The sequence below is a fragment of the Hyperoodon ampullatus genome, assembly GCF_949752795.1.
Source record: "Hyperoodon ampullatus genome assembly, chromosome: 12".
Lineage (NCBI taxonomy): Eukaryota > Metazoa > Chordata > Mammalia > Artiodactyla > Ziphiidae > Hyperoodon > Hyperoodon ampullatus.
This window is the reverse complement of record NC_136925.1, coordinates 56,771,973-56,791,374: the sequence shown is the minus strand read 5'-3', so window position 1 is coordinate 56,791,374 and position 19,402 is coordinate 56,771,973. Positions and strand designations below refer to the sequence as shown.

Below are 19,402 nucleotides of genomic sequence, written 5' to 3'. Positions count from 1 at the left end.
GCTTTATGGCTAAATTACTGACTGTGTTGATCTGTAATTGAAATCCATTTTTGGATACAGAATTGGTGTTACTATTTTGTGAATGTCTGTGGGTGTGATATTATGGTGCAAATGGTCACAACCAAATTACTAGGATGTATTCTTTTATGACAGGAGTAAAAGTGGGTTCCTTTGAAAACATATTAAGCAAACTAAAGAGTACATTTCCTGAAAGAATTTACTAAGAAATATTGACCTGGAAAAAATAATGAGGTTATTTAGAACCACCTTTCGACTTAGGTCTCTAGAAGAAGACTAAGGAAGTAGTTTTTCTGCTGCATGTTTCCATACCGGGGGAATCTTTACTGGGTGCTTCTCTTAAAGGATTATAAGGGAGTTATACTGAAAATAAATAAAAATTAAATTGTATCTGTAATTAAATTTACTGATGGAAATATATAAACACTATGGACCATTCTTGGCTATTACACAGCCATCCCAGACTCCTTTGAACAATAACTGATAATTCAACAAAACTGATAACTGCATTGGAACCTTACAAAAAAGAAGCAAACATATTTTCAGTCATGAAAGATCAGCTGTGCAAATCTTTACCAGGTCTCGTGTGGCAAGGTACATCAGGAGAGCATTTGAAGAAAATGTCCTGAACTTGAATATGACAGTAGAGATGTTGGGGTACCAACGAATGGGGCGGCTGACTAATGCATAGCCTTCTCCATCAAACTGAATAGTCCCCTCACTATCTTCTACCTGTGGACTGAAGAGAGACATTTCACATGAATCAGACGATGTCTACTTGGTCCATCAGTATTCAATACATCACACTGTCTTCTGAGACTGGACTGTAGGCTGTTGTAGGGCAGGAACCATCCCAGATATATCTTCCATCCTTCCCCTTCTCTCCAGCTCTACTGCCACCATCAGACCAAGTAACCAACATCTCTCACCTGACTTCATTAGGTGTTCAATAACTAGGTCATTGATGTTTTAAATACTTTTTCTGAAGTGCTTGGTGGCTAGTTATATTAGTGTTTAAGTGTATTTTAGTGGTGTGAACTAGTGGGATTTTGGAATGGGCTGAGAATGCATTATTACGTTTCCCCAATACATAACATAATAGGGAGTAGGGGTTGGCTGAAGAGTGAAGGTGGTTGAAATGTACTAACTTAAAGTTGTAAGAAAAAAAATGCCGTACCAGGATATAGGCTTCTATTCTCTGAACTCTTGCTATGCAGTAGGTTTTTCTGGGACAGATTAGATTCAGATAATGAAGGGTTCCTCTAACTACGTGTGTTTGTTGATCTGTCTTCTTCACGAGGATGTAAGCTCTATGAAACCAAGTAGAGATTATGGGCCAGGCTCCATGCCAGGCACAAACTCAGCATCTAGTGTGGTACTTGGCTAACAGCAGAATCTGGTAGATATTTGTGGAATGAAAGGGATATTAGTAAAGCAAATTGCCTCACAGAGAGTATATGTTCAATCAATATTGGTTGAATAATTAATGAATATCTAAGATAAGTCTTGTAAATATAACATTTAAAAAGATTTTTTTCAAATGAAAAGTTATCATCTATCTATCTTATCTAATTGATGTTAACAGAGTAAGTTTTGATTGTGGAGATATTTTTAAACTTTAAATATCTGCATATTAGCTTATATTTGAATCTGTGAAATTGGAGTGTTGTATTAACTTGAGAAGAGAGGAGATATGAGAAATATTATAGTAATCTCATAAAATAACAAGAGGTTAGGATAGTATTTGCATGCAATCTTGGCTAATGAGAAAAATAATAGGGTATAAACATTAATGGCCTTGAGGAGGAGGAACTGTTACTCATTTTAGACAAGTTGGCTTTCTCTCTGTTTCTGGAAAAGGAGAAATAAAACTCTGAAGACAAAAGGAAGGGAAGAGTCTTAACTATGCGTTTCACAGTCAGGTTTTTGTAAATTTAAGATATATCTAAATAGGTATAAGATCAGATGATGCCATATATATTTTTTTCTAATGTACACTTAAAAGATGCTTTTTCAATATTCATGAAAAGTGTTCACTGAAAGGTTGAGGGACTAAATCAGCCTATTAACAATATAATTTGTGTGAATAAATCAGCTGAATAATTTTGGCCTTCCTTCATCATTATAACAAATCCATTAAAATCTAGAGCACCACATTTGAGATAAGAAAATGTAATGTAGCATCTACTAAGGAGAAGTTCCATGAGGTTCTCAAATCCTAGGATTTTGCATTATATACTGCCATGCTACCAGTGACAATAGGGTGTGAGAGTCACCACTGACACTTTCCCGAGTGCTTTGGCCCAGTGCATTGTTACTCACAACTTGAAGAGAAAAAAACACAAAAATTCCTATATAATGTCAAGAGAGGCACTGGAATAAAAAAATGTATATCACATTTTATTTTCCTTTTATGGAAACCCTGGGATATTTGTATCCTGGTGTTCTTATGCCCTTAATCTATTAATTTCCTCAACACACAATGGAAAAAATAGCAGAGTAGATGGCAGGTACCCTGGAGTCTGACGTGGAATCTCAGAAGTCACTTTAACACCTCAGGTTTCAGTGTCTCCACTCTGAGACGAAAGGGTTAGATCTACTCCAACCCTATTAGAGCTTCTTCTATTCAAGCAACAGGCAAATCATCGAGCAAGAGTTTTGTACAAGAATAGCAAAACATACAGGTGTAAATCAGCCTACTTCATTTAATTCATTAGCTAAAACCGGTAAATCTGGCTTCAAGTTGTTGACTTTGAGGTGGGGGAAAAATGAATCTTTCCAGGTATAGACTCAATATTTCAACATCTAACGTTATACTAGAGTTTTCCTATTCATTTTCAATACATTTACCAGGAAGAGTGACAATTCTTTTCTAATTAATAAATGCTAAGCTTCTTAACTTGCCTTTTGTTTCTCTTTTTTTTTTTTTTTTTTTTTTTGCGGTACGCGGGCCTCTCACTGTTGTGGCCTCTCCCATTGAGGAGCATAGGCTCCGGACGCGCAGGCCCAACGGCCATGGCTCACGGGCCCAGCCGCTCCGCGGCATGTGGGATCTTCCCAGACCGGGGCACGAACCCATGTCCCCTGCATCGGCAGGCGGACTCTCAACCACTGCGCCACCAGGGAAGCCCCGTTTCTCTTTTGAACCTGGATTTCTGGTCAAGTTAGTAAAGATTAATTATGCTATTTGGAGCAGCCATGCTCTTCCATGTAAAACTTGTTAACCATAGAACTAGATGAATATTGAAGTTTAGTATATTAATATTTCATCACTGTTTCAGTGTTCAGCTAAATACATTTTACTAGTAGCAGTTTTTTCCCTATTTTTTAAGAAAAATAAGATACACTTTTTTTATAGCCCTGACAGATAATCCTTTCTAAAACATTACAAAAATTATATCCTTTCTACTGACTACTGAATAAATGCAAATTTCTAAAACTCACATTCCAAGATCTTCTACAAAATATTCTTAGTCTATGTCTTGTAGCCTTGTCTATTTCATCTCCCCCATTTTATCATTTCCGCTGTAAAAGTGCAACCATTAATTTTATGTTAAAATGTGTTATATGTTCTCCTGAAAAGAAAACAAACACCCGGAGTTCTAAAATATTTTTCCTAAAATTACCAAGGCTTATGGAAAAATAGGGCTAGGGCAAGCCACTCAAAACTTATGTGACTTTGTAATCAGAGCACTCACAAAAACAGTAACATTCTTGATCAAAATATTAGTATAATTCAAAAAGGCATATTAGGAATTTTTAAAATAAGGAATTATTTCAGTAAATGTAGAACTTTAGCCTATTATAATTATATTAATTCATATAACACTTTATATAATGAAGGCCTAAGATCTTTGCAGAATTGACAATTAGTGATGCTACAGTCTTAACACATAATATGCACTGCTGAAAGGACATTTAAATACTTTAGACGTTTGTTTGATAATAAGCTTTGGAAAATCCTACTTAGAAATTTACCAAAGAAATGTTTACGGAAAAGTTGGTGTTGATTTGTGAGTAACAGAATATTAATGTAGACCTCATTGTCCTTGTATTGAAAGAATTTTACAGACAACATTCTATATTAGATTTTATTGAAGATTATTAACAAAACCACTTTAAACTATGAATGGATCAGGCTTTCAAACTGTCCTCAATGCCATACTGAAAAGTCCATGATGACAAAAAAAAGTAGAAAGATGAAAGGTAAAACTTTTGGAGAGGGAATATTTTTGGGCTACTTTCTTCTATAAAACTCCAGAGATGTTGAGAAGAAAATGTGAAGTATACTCTGCTACATTAATGGAGAATTTAGGTCCTAACAATGTACATGTTCCCTTTATACTGGAAATAAAAAATATAAACTCCTTAGCACCTAATGATGTTAGAGTTACTATGTATATATATTAATCTTCCAGGTATTTAATTTAAATTTTATAGCTTTAACTAATTAAAATTGTTGTAGGCTCAGATGATCAGTGGGCTTTAAGTTTTTTTATGCAGAGAAATCCTCTATTTCTTCTTAATTGTTTTACATCCTCTATTCAGGTTTATATAAGAATATTTATATATGCTTTATATGCTTTTTAAGTATTTTTGAATTCCAACATTCTAACCTCTATCTTATAATTAATGATGTTTATTATGAAACTTTCTCGTGGCTTATCTTGACCTCTGCTTCTTAAGCAGAACCTTCAAGTCCCATGGGTTTCCACTTGAAAATCTTACATGATGCTATGTGTCATTTGAAAAATCCTGTAGGAGATAAAACCTGCAGTATCGTTCTATATTTTGTTGTAAACACAAGCAGAGTGAATCCAGGCTCTGAGAGGCCTGAAGCTTAATCAGTTTAGGGAACCTTTCCTTAAGTAAAAATAAATGATGACTACAGAATAGCCACAGACACGAAACACCTCTTGAACATGAAGGTAAGCTGGAGTGGAAGGAGATAGTAGTCTTAACTGATTGAGGCTAAAATATCTTGCCTTTGCAAATTTTACAAAAACATATGACCAGGTCAAAGTACTAGGATACTTCCCAAATCCTTGGAAAGTGCCTGCACAAGTGAGGAAGGGGACTTAAAATTTCTTAGCTTCCTGGTAAATCCACCTCTGAACACAATCACTTCAAACTTGTTGTATATCATCTACATGATAATAGAACACTGCAATAAAATTAAAGCTTTTGTGATACACAGGCCTGATAGACCTTGGAAGAGTCCTCCTCTCAACTAACCTGACGGTACATCCTTTGCAGTCACCTTCTATGTCTCGGAAATTCCACAACCCTATAGGTTTGCTGTCAAAGTATGCTTCTCCCATACAGCCAGTGAATGTAACCACACGTACAGCATCAGCCTTCTGAAGAGAGAAACATATTTGTTAGAATTTAGAATTTCACAAAAAAATTGAGTACCCATGAGAGTTATTATATGAGCAGCAGAATCTGGAGTAGTTATTATCCATTCTTTGTGAAAGTCTTGGTTGTGTACGTATCCATCTTTTAACCATATAAATCCTCATGGATCCTGGTTATTCTGTGCTTTACCAGTTTATCACCATTAGTAAATAAACACTCCAAGCTTCCAACCTTAGGTAAACTGCTTATTCTGAGATTCTATTTTTTTACTGGTCCATAACATGAGATTATTAGGAGAATTAACTAAGGGAATTTATTTATGGTACCACATTCAGTGCCTGGCACAGATAAGGTGTTTAATAAAAGTAAGTGCTCCTATCCACTAAGGAGATTTACGAGAAAGGGTACATACTGACTACACAAAGGGGAAAAAAGCTTGCATATTGATTAGCCTATGATACTGCTGTCCCCAATTTTTCATTTCCTTTTACACTCAAGTAGGTTTCTAGGGCAGAAGAATGAAGGGACAGAGAAAATTTTTAAGAGAAGGGACCCTGTTGTTGTTGTTTGCGGGCATATACAGCACAGAGCCCGACATCTAATAGGGGAACAATAAATATTTGTTGAATGACAACTCTGGTGTCATTCTCACAGGAAAACGTCTTTTATAAATTTTTATTTTATATTGGAGCATAGTTGATTAACAATGTTGTGTTAGTTTCAGGTGTACAGCAAAGTGATTCAGTTATACATATACATTTATTCCTTTTCAAATTTTTTCCCATTTAGGTTATTACAGAATACTGAGCAGCATTCCCTGTGTTATATAGTAGGTCCTGTTGGTCATCTATTTTAAATATAGCAGTGTGTACATGTCAATTCTGGGCATTTAGCAGTCAAGAAGGAGGGGAACGATCCGATCCACTCTAGAGAACCTTGCTGTAATTTAAACAACTATTCCTTTTAGCGTCAATATATTACAATTCTACAACTTTAGAAGCACATTTATCTCTCTTACTTAGATTCCTTAACTATAAAATGAGGAGGATATTATTTGTATTTTGGGGTTGTTATGAAAATTGTTAATTCATGTAAATTACTTAGAACATTACTTAGCAAATAGTAAGGGTTATATAAATGTTATAAAAGTTTATTATTGTATCCTACAATATGCAAGCAAGGTAGATATTTTTTATCTCCCTTTCTAGTTAAGGAAACTGAAGCCCAAGAGGTTAAGTGACTTGCCTAAGGTCATATTTTAGTAAGTGATAGATCAGGGAATTCAACCTGGATTTAATTTCAAAATTCATGGGTTTTTTTTGTATTACTCGGTGCTATCCTTATATTTATCTTTCTGAGGAGGAAATAAAGTTGGCAATATGACTATATATTACTATGTACCATATATATTTATATGCAGCTCTAAGAAATGAGGATGATTTTAGTGTGTAGCTGTGGAATCCATTCCAATACTTTAGAGTCACATCTCATACACAAAGCAAATAAAACAACCTCACTCTATATGAAGGTTGAGTTCTCATAAATTTGGGGTCACCCTGGCTTTTCACATTTTCTGACTAATCTCATCCCAGGATGATTCTGCCAGACCCAGGATTACGCATTGTACTTTGTTGTGCTCTTACATCTCACCCACAGGTCGTTTTCCAACACCTAACTCCATTTAATCAACACAAGCTTCTTTAAAACGCAGGCACTTTGCAATCTGAAATGCACAAGGACTTGTCACAAAGCAATTATGAATATTAAGTGCATTACTCGATAAGAATGAGAAGAGCAACTTGAAAACTTTAAAAGTCGGATCATGATCTGAAGGCTTATGGCTCCTGTGATATTTCCCAAGGTATTCATAAATCTTTTAATTAGATGTGAGATTGAACTTTATAGCACTTTATATCAATAAATCATAAATTGATTATCTTTAAAAAACACTTTGCTCTTGAGGCAACTAAAATATCAAAAAATTGATGCCACAGATTAGGGCAAAACAACAACTGTTTAAGTAAACACACATAGGTTTAAAAAGACTGTGCTTCCAGATTGGATATTCAAGAAAGAAAATTCTTACTCAAAATATATTCATGTTTTCATAAAAACAAATTAAGTAAAAAGTGGTCAAGTTTTTGAAGTGCTTTATCATGTCTTTGTCCAAAGTCATCATGCCAGGAATTGTCTGCAGAGATTAAATAAACAGAATGGGGAAGAACAACACATTACCTTCAATTTCCCAGTCAAGCCACCAACAAACAGCATTGCGTTTGCGTCCACATCTAGAATAGTGTACCCTGGAGGTGACGCTGAATGGTATGTACTGGGCATAATGCTGGCTTTGGGTCCGTCCAGAGCTCTCACGGAAATTGTTCCATTTCTCCCAGTTCTTCCAGGGTACGTGTTGAAATGAAATGAAAGAAAATAGAGAAAATGAAGTATGTATTACATTTCTGGTCACTTCAGATTTAAGAGATATAAAATGTAGAGATTTGTTTTGGAATATTTAAGAGATAGCTGGGTGTTTAGCTTCAAACATTCCAGATTCATTAAGCTGAAAATCAAAACCCAGAATCTGCTCTCTGCTATACGTTTACCATCATATTCAACCAGGACCACTGAACAATCTACCCTGATTCTGAATGTGTCCAGTGATAGGAAATGACACAGCAACAATTAGCTGATAGAATTGCTATTGGTTAAATGGAAAGTCTTTTTCCTCTTGCTTTACAAAACAATGTGCTATTTACCTACATGGACTACTTAAACAAGTTTATATTACTTCATTCAGTCTAATTTAATTCAGCAAGTGAACCCCAAATAAGCCACCCTTCTGCAATATAAGCTGCATAATTGCTCCTAAAATCCCTGATTATCTTGGATCCAAATTTGCTGAAGTAGTCTTCCTGGAATCATGCATCATTTATTGTTTGGCACACCATCTTAATGTGTACACTATAAAATCCAGGCTACAGAGTTGTGTATACAAATTGTACAGAAGAACTTCACATTTAGATTCTATTAATAGACTTTTGGAAGCTATTATTATTGTATTTCATTTTCTTTTTTTAAGTGATTTGTTCCCATGAGTTATTAAACATGAAAATCTGATCTTTTTCCAGAGACAAGCAGCCATAACAAAACTTTGTCATATTTCTCTCCCTACTGTCTCATTTTGGTAATCTTTTTATCTTTGAGGGTGCAGTATTAACTGAAATACGTAGAAACAATAGAATGAATTTATAAATAAGGTTCTTTTTTAACAGAATACATCTCTTCTAATAGAAGAACTGTACTTTGCAAATATAAGTATTCTTAAGCCCAATAAAGTACTTAATCCCTCCCCCACCATCACACATGTAAGCATTTTATCTGTTGCTCTCTCCTCTCTCTCCCTCACACACACACGCGCCTTTATTTAAGATATTAAAAAGGAATTGAAGATATTTCTTTTCATTAAGTTTCTTTTAAACTTTTAATTGTGAAAAAATTAAACATATACACACATAGAATGAAACTCTATGTATCTATCACCTAGATTCAACAATCACCAGATCTTCAAGTCTTCTTTACCCATCTCTGATCAACTTCCCTTGGCCTTTAACAAAACCTCTTGACTGTTAGCTGCTTTGTGTTTAGTAGGTAGTTGGGAATTAGAAAAAGAAGAGGAGAAAATGAAGAGGAAGTATTGAGGACAAGAATGGATTCTACAAGTAATCTGTACACTGTTAGAAGTTAATTAAATTAAAGCATCAAGGAGAGAATTAATCAATTTCCTATTCCCTCCCACAAGTAGTGTGGACCTGACATATTTTATATTCATGCCAGCATTTAGATACTGCACCCTCCTGTAGCCAAGACTGCTGTGTAGACTAGAAGAGGCGTTTTGCACCAAAGACAGATACCAATGGCACCTCTTATGCTCTGGATTGTACTGAATAAGGGCAACAGAAAACAACTTAACCTCAAAGTTTCTACAGGACAACTAGATGAGGAGGCCAAAAAGGACTAGTCATTCTGTTCAATACCTTGAAGATTTGTCAATTCCTAACACGTTCTACAAAGGTACCATTCATACATACTTATACATGTGTATAATATATAACATTCGTATACATGTGTGTGTGTACTTATATAGCTACCTTCTTGAAACAGAAATAAAAATTTTCTTATAAACTAGGAAACTACTTCAAAATTCTGTCAATGATCTTAATCTCTATTGAGTTAGTTACCTTGATGCTTCAATACGGTACCAATATGAGTCATCAATAGTCAAATCTGGATATTCGACACGTCCAACTCCGGATCCAACATCCCAGAGGAAGCTTACTTTGCCTTTACGCATTTCTATAGCCAGAAAGTCAATCTAGTGCAGAGAAACACAAAAACAGTAGATATCAGATATGAGGCACCCTGAAAGAGGAAGCCAGCCGAGTCTTTTCAACAGGTGCCATTTACAGATATATGAAATGATCAGAAGCCTCACAATAAAGATTCCCAAATAATATGATCTATTATTTCTATGATTAAATAATACTTTATTCTTGTATCTTTACAATACAATGTCCATACACATGTTCATAGTGCTGAGGCAAATGTGTTAATTCAACCAATTCTAATTAGGTCTAACATTGAGACAAATGTCTTTTCTTGCACTGATACTTGTGGTAGAGATAAAAGCAAATATTTGGGTTTAGAATTCATTGTTTTCACCATGGGCACTGATGTTTTTGAGGGGCCAGGTATGCTGTTTCACCCAAGGTGATCCAAAATTTCTCACCTGATTTCCAAGTATTGATTTATGTGATAAGTGGTCTGTTGAAAAGTCTTATTCATTTTGGAAGGTCTCCATGCATATAAAGTCAAATGGGTCAAATGAAAGGAATTAGAAGTTTGAGGCTCTTTTAGATACAATTTCTGTTATTTCAGTTTGAGTCATTAATTCAACATGAATCAGAAGAGTTTTCATTGGTAAGAAATAGTACACAATTTTCAGTTTCATTTCACATGAAAGTTCACTGTAATTTCTTAGTTAGAGAAAAATTTTTAAGAAGCCTTATTCCTATTAATCTTTCCTCTTAAATAGCTGGATCTGAAAATATAATTCAAAAATAAATGCTGGTATACTCACAAATGAAAGCAGATATGCCTAAACACTGTAAAAAGTTTTCATTTCATTTGCCTTCTTATTTAATTTGACACTTCAGAACTTGGTGAGGTAAGATTCTGAGGTTTTTGAATCTGAAAGGCTACCTTATTCAATTTTGGGATCATTATATTAGACTTTATACATTTCCCACACTACCAGGATTAACCTCTGACTATACACATACACAGTAGGCCAAAGAAAGGCTGAATGTTAGACTTACAAATTTGGCACTTCCAAGATAAAAAAGGAGGTTGTCCGCGACAGCCGTCTTTACATTGACAATGATATTATTGTAGCTTCCTTTCTTGATTTCTGGCTTATATGTTCGAATGCAGTCACCTCCCGAAGACACAGACACTTTGATCTTCAAGAAAAATGAGGTACAAAGAACCAAGACTAAATCTCTCAGAAAGTTTGAAGTAGCTCCCAATCACAAAGCCATCATCATCTCTTCTTTGAAGTTATTTTTCCATCAGCAAATGGTATCATTAAATGCCCATATGCAGACCCCATTATACTCATTAATGAAGGCATAGAAGAGCATCTTTCCACCAGTATTTTGACAATGAGCTGTTCACAGTCCCATGGCTTGTTAGCACGCCAGTACATTTTGAAGCATACAACTAACAAATTCTTGCCTTCATAACTTACTCCTTTATGAATAGGGGAACATTCTCAAGAGGTGATTTTATATGAAGCTAATGGTATAGATCTTCATTCAGGTTGTTTAATGAAATTTTACAATTCAAATTTCAGTGATTTTGGTATCACTTAAAGTAGAAAACCATTTTTCTTTTAGTTTTTGAGAGGAGATTACCTACCCTGCCATGTTCTTACAGTTGAAAGAGGCCAACTAGATTTTGTTCCAGATGTTCTAACAATAAGAAGAATAGTAATCATTCTACTCAGAACATACATTTCAGAATAAATTATACCTTTTATTAAGTCACCAGGAAAAGGAACAGAAACAATTTCCAGTGGCTATCATTACTAATGTATTTAACAGCTCCTTTTTCTTTTGACTAGTACTTTAAAAATTACTATAAATTGCTAAGATAGAAATTCCTATGTGACTCGAGCTGACACTGTTTGTACCAATTTGTACTTACATTTAGGGAGCCTTTCTTCAATCACAAATAACACTAGTTGATTATTCCATTTAATTTTCTTTGGTTCATGTATACTATCAAAAAGGTACTTTCAGGACAGCAATGTTGTTGTTTGGACTCAGAGAGATTCTGTTACTTTGTTAGTGATAGTGCTCAAAGTAGGAGGCGGAGACACATACAAAACTTCTCTCTGTCACTGATTCAAATTCCTGGCTTCAGGCTTCAGGAAGCCTCTTGGCCCTCACTCAGGGTGAATTTCCATATTCTCATCACTTATAGCACTTTGCACACTTTGGAGAAAGCCAACGGCTATTACTGTTACCTCCATAAAAGGGCTGTGCAAACTCCAAACAAGATAGCCTAGGACACCAAACCCATCTCCATCTTACCGTGAGACAAGGAGGTGTCTTGAAGAGTCTAATGAGAGAGTAGGTGTTAGGCAGCACCAGCACCCCTCTCCAAGGGTGGTACAGACTACACAGAGGACGTGCTGGATTCAAAATTGGTTGGATTCAAAAGAGAAAGCTAAGGAGAGATTTTTGGTTCTGACAAATATGTAAATTCATCTATGTTTGAGAACTCCCAGGGATATAGCAGATCTGTTGAATCTCCTGCGGATCCTGTGTAAGTCATATACTTGTACTGTTTCCTCACCTAATCTGCTATCCAAATTGCATTTCCAAGCAAAGAAAACAGTGTGCTGGAAAGAAACAGGGGCTCACCCACATGGAGTTCTGTGTGGGGCTGGGGCTGGAATAATCTAGGAAGACTGCTACTTAGACTGCTCTCCCTGTCCTTTCCTTCCCTCTAAGGGTGGGACCCAGACTGCCAACTGAGGAGCACAGTACTGGTCACCAGAGTGTTTGCTCTGTGTCCTGGACAGTTAGTCTTCCTGCTTGTGTGATTTTCAGTTAAGAAGGTAGCTCTTTGTTCCACAAAGATAAAATAGGATTTCCCTTCTACATAAAATGCTAAGAGTAGATGAATCAAAATGACTTACAGTCATCCAAAAAGAACACAGATCAAGTCCAGAAGCCTTGACAACAGATTTTTATCAAGGATTTTTCCCCCTAGTTTTAATGAATTTTATTAGAAGGAATAATCTCAAACTAGAACTGATAATGGTTAAAATGTCACAAAATGTACAATTTGTTAGAGATTTTAAAAAAGATCAAACTGCCTTAATAAAATTTATTTATTTATTTTTAACAGGAAAAAAAAAAGACTTGCAGAGAAACAGAACCGGGAAAGGTATAACTCATTTTCTAGCCATCATATGTTATTTTGATTATTTCTTTTGTTATTACAAATAACTCGTATGTGTTATAAAGAACACAATGTAGTAATACTCCTCTGTTACTGTTTAGAGAAGAAGTGACTGAATATGGGTGGAATGCATGACTGATCAGGATGTTTCTGTCCTTGCTTGGGAATACCTGGTAAAAATGGTAGGGGATTACATGACTGGAGTGTTGAAAGCGGGGTTCTCAAAGCGTTGTAGACAGAGCACCAGTACTGAAGCCTAATTCAACTGATGAGACTCCATTGGAGTACTGAAAGTCTGAGTAGCTATTTTAGAACTAAGGGTGTTTAACATCTCTAGGAGTTAAAATTCTCTGCCTTATGGCATACTTTACATATCAAAAATATATGGATCTCTGAACGACATGGCATTGTTATACCCAATACGCCAGGAATTAATCTTGTAAAGTAACCTACTGCTCAACTCTTACACATTTTTATAAAAACCCCTCTAGATTTTCTGTTCTCTGGCTTACAGTTTTGAATATATCCTCAGTATCTGAAATATTCAAGCAGACCAAACTATTAGTAACCAGTCAATAACTACTAATCTCTCTGTTTAAGTACCTTGTGTTTTGTTTTCCAATTATAGATATTTTTTTATATACCTTAAGACAAGTAAATCAAAGGACAATATTTATAAATTTCTCTAGAAGAAATCTCTGACATATATCCCTCTCATAAGAGTGGAGAGATTTCTGAAATACAAACATCCTCTTAAGATATTTGTTGCTATCAATTATTGTTATTTCTTTTTTGTGTGTGAATTTTTGAATTTTATTTTATTTATTTTTTATACAGCAGGTTCTTATTAGTTATCCATTATATACATATTAGTGTATATATGTCAATCCCAATCTCCCAATTCATCACACCACCCCCCCGCCACTAATTATTGTTATTTCTAATGTGAGCCCTTAGTAAGACTTCTAAATAAAAATCACTATGAAGTAGGTCTCTCTGAGGCATTTCTCATATACAACATTATTTACCAATTCGTCATCATGAACTCAAACATTAATGAGGATCTCATTATTATATCTATTGAATTTTCACTGCATTTTTTCCTCCAGTTAACTAGGTCATTCATTTAAAAAGAGTATCAGCCACTCAACTTCAGAGTGAACAAACAAGAGAAATCTACTTTAAAATAAATGTCTTTAATTTCTTGGTCATATTGAATATGTGTTAGGGCCACATCCAGACACTCATGCCAGATTACAAATATATTTCTAAAATCGGGCAAATGTAATCTTCAATTAGTACAAAACCCATTTGAAAAAAAGTTGGCTGCTTACAAATTTATAACATCTTACAAAAAACAAAGCACTTTGTTGTAACTTCCATTTCCAAAGGTAGTTACAAATTTCCTTAAAAGGCACGGACAGTGATTGTTTTTTCAAGCATGACTTTTATACCTTTCTTTCATTTTGTATTTTGAGACAGGTTTTATATATTTACATGCCAGACTTTTATCTTTCTTTCCAGGGGGGTGGGGGTGGGATGAGGAAGCATTTATAACTGATGAATATATAGGCATATTTTTAGATTTCTTTACAGTGAAGAAATAATGAAAATGTACAGATTTCCCTGCTTGGTAACTAAGGCAGAAAATGTGGCTAAGTGTGGGATTCACAAGAGAACAGTTACTATTACTGCTTCTTCAAACTTAACATGGCAAAATACAGGAGGGATACATCAATCTCTTTCTTTCTCTTACCACTGCCACTGCTACAGTTGGGTCTCTTATTAAATTTGCTTCCTTCTTTCTAGTTTCTCTCATCTACCCCACAAACTACTTCTGGATTCATATTAAAAGAAGCACCGTTCTGATTATATTGCATTTCATGTTCAAGAACTTTCAGCTTCTCCTCACCAATGAGGTTTATCTCAGGTACAACTGTGGCTAAAAGAAACTGTTTAACTTACCATTCAACTTACCTGAGAAAATCTGGCCTCTGTTGAATTTTCTAATTTAATGTTCACTCTAACAATAGTCTTGGCAAATTAAACTGTTCTGTCATGAAATGACCCTGAAACCTCCTTTTCTCGCTGCCTTGGCTGAAGTCATTCCCTCTCCTCAGAATGTTCTCCTTCTTCACCTGTCATCCCATGTCCAGCACTATCCCATTTCAGAGCCTGGCTCAAATCCTTCCCTTCAGGAAACCTTCCCGCCCCGACTAGAGGTGATCTTTCCTTTCAGAAACTTAATAGCACTTCCCAGTGCTCATGGAATGTAGCACAATATTCTGCATTATCTTAGTTATTTGTATACATATCTTATTTCTTCTATGGCGTTGTAAACTGTTCGAGTGGAAGAACATGCCTCACAGCATGTAACCTTGTGCATAGGGGATGCTTTTTCTGCATTGGTTAAATCTTAAATAAAAATCCAAACCTTGGAGTAACATCTGATTTCTTTTCACCTTGTGCTTCACATATACAATGCTCACCTGTCCTCCTTACTGCCTGCAAGGTTTTCATATTGTAGTTCAACGTATGTCTCCTCAACCCTATCTGCTTCTTTTACTCTGAGTTTATGTACTTCATCTTCACTAATCTTTCTGTCATTTTCTAGGTTTCTCTTCAATTAGTCATGAATTCCTTTTCAAGGTTCACCCTGAACTTATTGTCTTGACCTGGTTTAAATATATCAGGTGTGTATAAGGAGGGAGAAGAATATACTGTCACTTGGGCATCATATTCTTGGCCATTTACTAAAAAAATAAGTTTATGGATTAAGAAAGGTTATTTCTGGTCATTTTAGCTTCACAGTTGTTTAAAAATAGAATTTTTTAGAACTACCATATGATCCAGCAATTCCACTCCTGGGTATATATCCGAAGAAAATGAAAACATTAATTTGAAAAGATACATGCACCCCAGTGTTCAGAACAGCATTATCTACAATAGCTAAGATTTGGAAGCAACCTACGTGTAAAGAAGATGTGATATATATATTCGATGGATTATTACTCAGCCATAAAAACAAATGAAATTCTGCCATTTGCAACAATGTGGATGGACCTAGAGAATATTATACTTACTGAAATCAGAAAGAAAAAGACAAATACTCCATGTTATCACTTATATGTGGAATCCAAAAACTAAAACAAATGAATGTATGTAACAAAACAGAAACAGACTCACAGATATAGAAAACAAACTAATGGTTACCAGTGGGGAGAAGAAAGGGGAAGGGGCAAGATAGGGGTATGGGATTAAGAGATAAAAACTACTATGTATAAAATAAATAAGCTACAAGGATATATTATACAGCCCAGGGAAATATAGCCATTATTTGTAATAACTTTAAATGGAGTATAGTCTATAAAAATATTGAATCACAATGTTGTACACCTGAAACTAATATAATACTGCCAATCAACTATATGTCAATAAAAATAAATAAATAAATAAATTTTAAAAATGGAATTTGTAAGATTGAAGTACAGTTGATTTACAATGTTGTATTAGTTTCTGATGTACAGCAAAGTGATTCAGTTATATATGTGTATATATATATACATATATATATATTCTTTTTCAGATCCTTTTCCATTATAGGTTATTACAAGATATTGAATATAGTTCCCTGTGCTATAGAGTAGGATCCTGTTGTTTATCTATAATACATAAAATCATGTATATCTGTAATTCCCAAGCTCCTAATTTGTCCCCCTCTTTCCCCTTTGGTAACCATTAAGTTTGTTTTCTATGTTTGTGAGTCTGTTTCTGTTTTGTAAATAAGTTCATTTGTATCAAAAAATGGAATTTTTGGGATGGAAGGCTTGGGTATCTAAAAAGATTTCAGTTTAAGCCTGATAACATGAAAACTGTTATTTTTTTTCATTCTACTTCTAAAAAGACCATAAGATGACTTCACAAGGCTGAAGTTTCATATTGGCATTTACAGTTCTGTCCTGGTTCATTAAGATGCTACCTTCTAGGAAGTTTTGCCTCTATCCGTATAGTCTTCTAACTGGGTTAATAAAGAGCAAAATTTTGAGACAAGTGAAGTATTTCCTATTCTTGCTCCAAAAAATTGTAGAAATTGTAAGCAAAATAATTTTTGGTTGCTTGTACTCAAAAGAATATATAGAAAATAATAGTTCCTCTATGCTATTATTCCTTATAACCTTGTCCGTTCATTCCTTCTACAGCCTCACTGGTTGGCCTGTTTTGCTTTCATTAAGAGCAAGGCACTCTCATGCATGCCTTTTTAGTACACAAAAATCAGGCTTTCATTCTTACAGTTTGTATTAACTCTATTCAAACAATAATAAAATACATCAGAACTTTCATTTCTAAAACAATAAGTAGTAATTATTCTTCTCAAGAAATGTCTTTTGAAATTTATGGGAAAAATATCTAATCTTCCATTCCCCACCTCACCTGCAAATAGCTTCAAATTAAAGGAAAAGAACAAGAGATCATTCAACAGGATACACTGAAGGAAGGTATTCCTTCTGGGAATAATACAAAAAATTACAATCATGTACTGGTAACTGAAAGCAGAAAGAGCTTACAGAATTGGCCTGCTTCCGGGCTTGGTTTATCAGTTCTTTTATCTCAGAGATGTTTTTCTTCAGGTTATCCTCAAGTTCCTTGATGGGTTTGAGCTTATCTATCAGTCGATCAGCTTCTTGTTCTAGATTTTTTACAGTGGCATCTGCATCTGCAACTGCATAGAACAAGATTAGCACATACCATGCACTCACACTCATACACACACACAGACACAGACACACATGAACATGCATGCACACACAGACACACATACACAGAAATGAAAATAGCAGTATGCTTAAGTAAATAATGGAAAAGATTTCATCTCATCCACACGACAAAAGCAAGGCCATGAGAGTTGAAGCAGTTTGTGATGGCAAATGGAAATATTTTAGTTGGGACTCAAGCAGACCAGAGATGTTAGAGAAAGAAGGCCAGCACTTTGGTTTTGTGATTGAGGTGAAAATTTGCATTGAAGATTGAGAATATGATGAACTTAATTCAATGCTTAATTTCTAGCTTCAGCCCCAAAGCTAACCTTTATAGCATAGAACTTTAGTCATAGAATCAAGGAATTGGAGAAGCATCTTTAAAATGTCACCTAGTCTGTCCAAGCCAGAACTGTATTTAAATCAGGGTTCTCACACAAAATTGGTTTTCCTTCTTTTTCTCACTGTCTTTCTTTTTGCATCTTAACGAGAAAAGCTATAAAAATGTCTTCTGAAAAACATCTCAATGTTGAACCATCCTTCGACTGAAGGCCTATGTTATACTTTAATTAAATCTTTCATGCTGCAGTTCATTTTCATTTTGAAGAATAGTTGATTCTCCTGCTCTTTACATTAGGTTGAACCACATTAAACTCTCACTTTTGTAGTTAACATTTAAAGAAGGTTGAATATTGACAATTTTAAAAGGGGTTTAACCTTAAAATAATTTAAGGTTATCACTGATCCTTAGACTTCCAGCTTGTGCTTTTCATAGGAGGGCAAATGACACATGGAAAATCAATTATTCTGTCCTTAAGATGCTGACAGTCTTATCCAAACCATATCATTAATTACCTGATCAAGTGTATATTGTTCTGTTTTCTGTCATTGCCACCCTGATGAAAAAGAGAAACTGCTTAAGGTCCAAGGCTTTTGGCCCTGATGAACTATGAACGATCTGGGAATTAATCCTTAGGAATGAATCAGATGTGCTTGAAAGGAAGTAAGTTATTTTAAAACTCGGTTTTGAAGTAAGTATTTTGAACTCATGCTCATAAATATGAGTTATATTGTTAGTGATGTTTATATTTATTTTATTTATTTATTTTTGGCTGCATTGGGTCTTCGTTGCTGGGCGCAGGCTTTCTCTAGTTGCAGGAAGCAGGAGCTACTCTTCATTGCAATGTGCGAGCTTCTCATTGTGGTGGATCCTCTCGCTGCAGAGTACGGGCTCTAGGTGTGCGGGCTTCAGTAGTTGTGGTGCAGGGGCCTAGTTGCTCCGCGGCATGTGGGATCCTCCTGGACCAGGGCTCGAACCCGTGTCCCCTGCATTGGCAGGCAGATTCTTAACTACTGCGCCACCAGGGAAGGCCCATGGTCTATTATTAACTTCAACTAATAGAGTTGCTAGATCAAGAACTGACTCTTCTGAAATGAAGGTTATTGAGGTCAAAGCTCTTGTTACATAATTGTATAGGTATTCAACATAAAGACAGTTACCCCTCCGTTTTCACACTTTAAATAAACCATTTATCCATTTTCTCCCTTCCTTTAATATTCCCCAATATTACTCTGATATTCTGAAAGTTATTCTAGAAGTGAGAAAAAGTGATTTAGATTTAGATTCATGAGAATGAAAAAAGGGCTATGCAGGGACTACTTAGACAAGTAATGAATCCTTTTCTTCTAGAGCTCCCAGAAGCTTTTATCAAATGGTTCAAAATGGAACCTGGAGGTCCCCC

At 35.2% G+C, this 19,402-nt stretch overlaps 1 protein-coding gene across 2 annotated transcripts in view; it reads right to left on the bottom strand.

Annotated features, from left to right (window-relative positions):
- Positions 1-19,402, bottom strand: part of LAMA2 (laminin subunit alpha 2) — a gene marked incomplete at its 5' end in the record, with an annotated part of 604,254 nt that overhangs the window by 53,716 nt on the left and 531,136 nt on the right. For both annotated transcript variants that reach the window (XM_079716968.1, XM_079716967.1), the window contains 6 exons: positions 595-757; positions 5,254-5,378; positions 7,612-7,771; positions 9,615-9,748; positions 10,752-10,895; positions 17,472-17,626. In XM_079716968.1, coding sequence (XP_079573094.1) covers positions 595-757; positions 5,254-5,378; positions 7,612-7,771; positions 9,615-9,748; positions 10,752-10,895; positions 17,472-17,626 — 881 coding nt within the window. The remainder of the gene's footprint in view (positions 1-594; positions 758-5,253; positions 5,379-7,611; positions 7,772-9,614; positions 9,749-10,751; positions 10,896-17,471; positions 17,627-19,402) is intronic.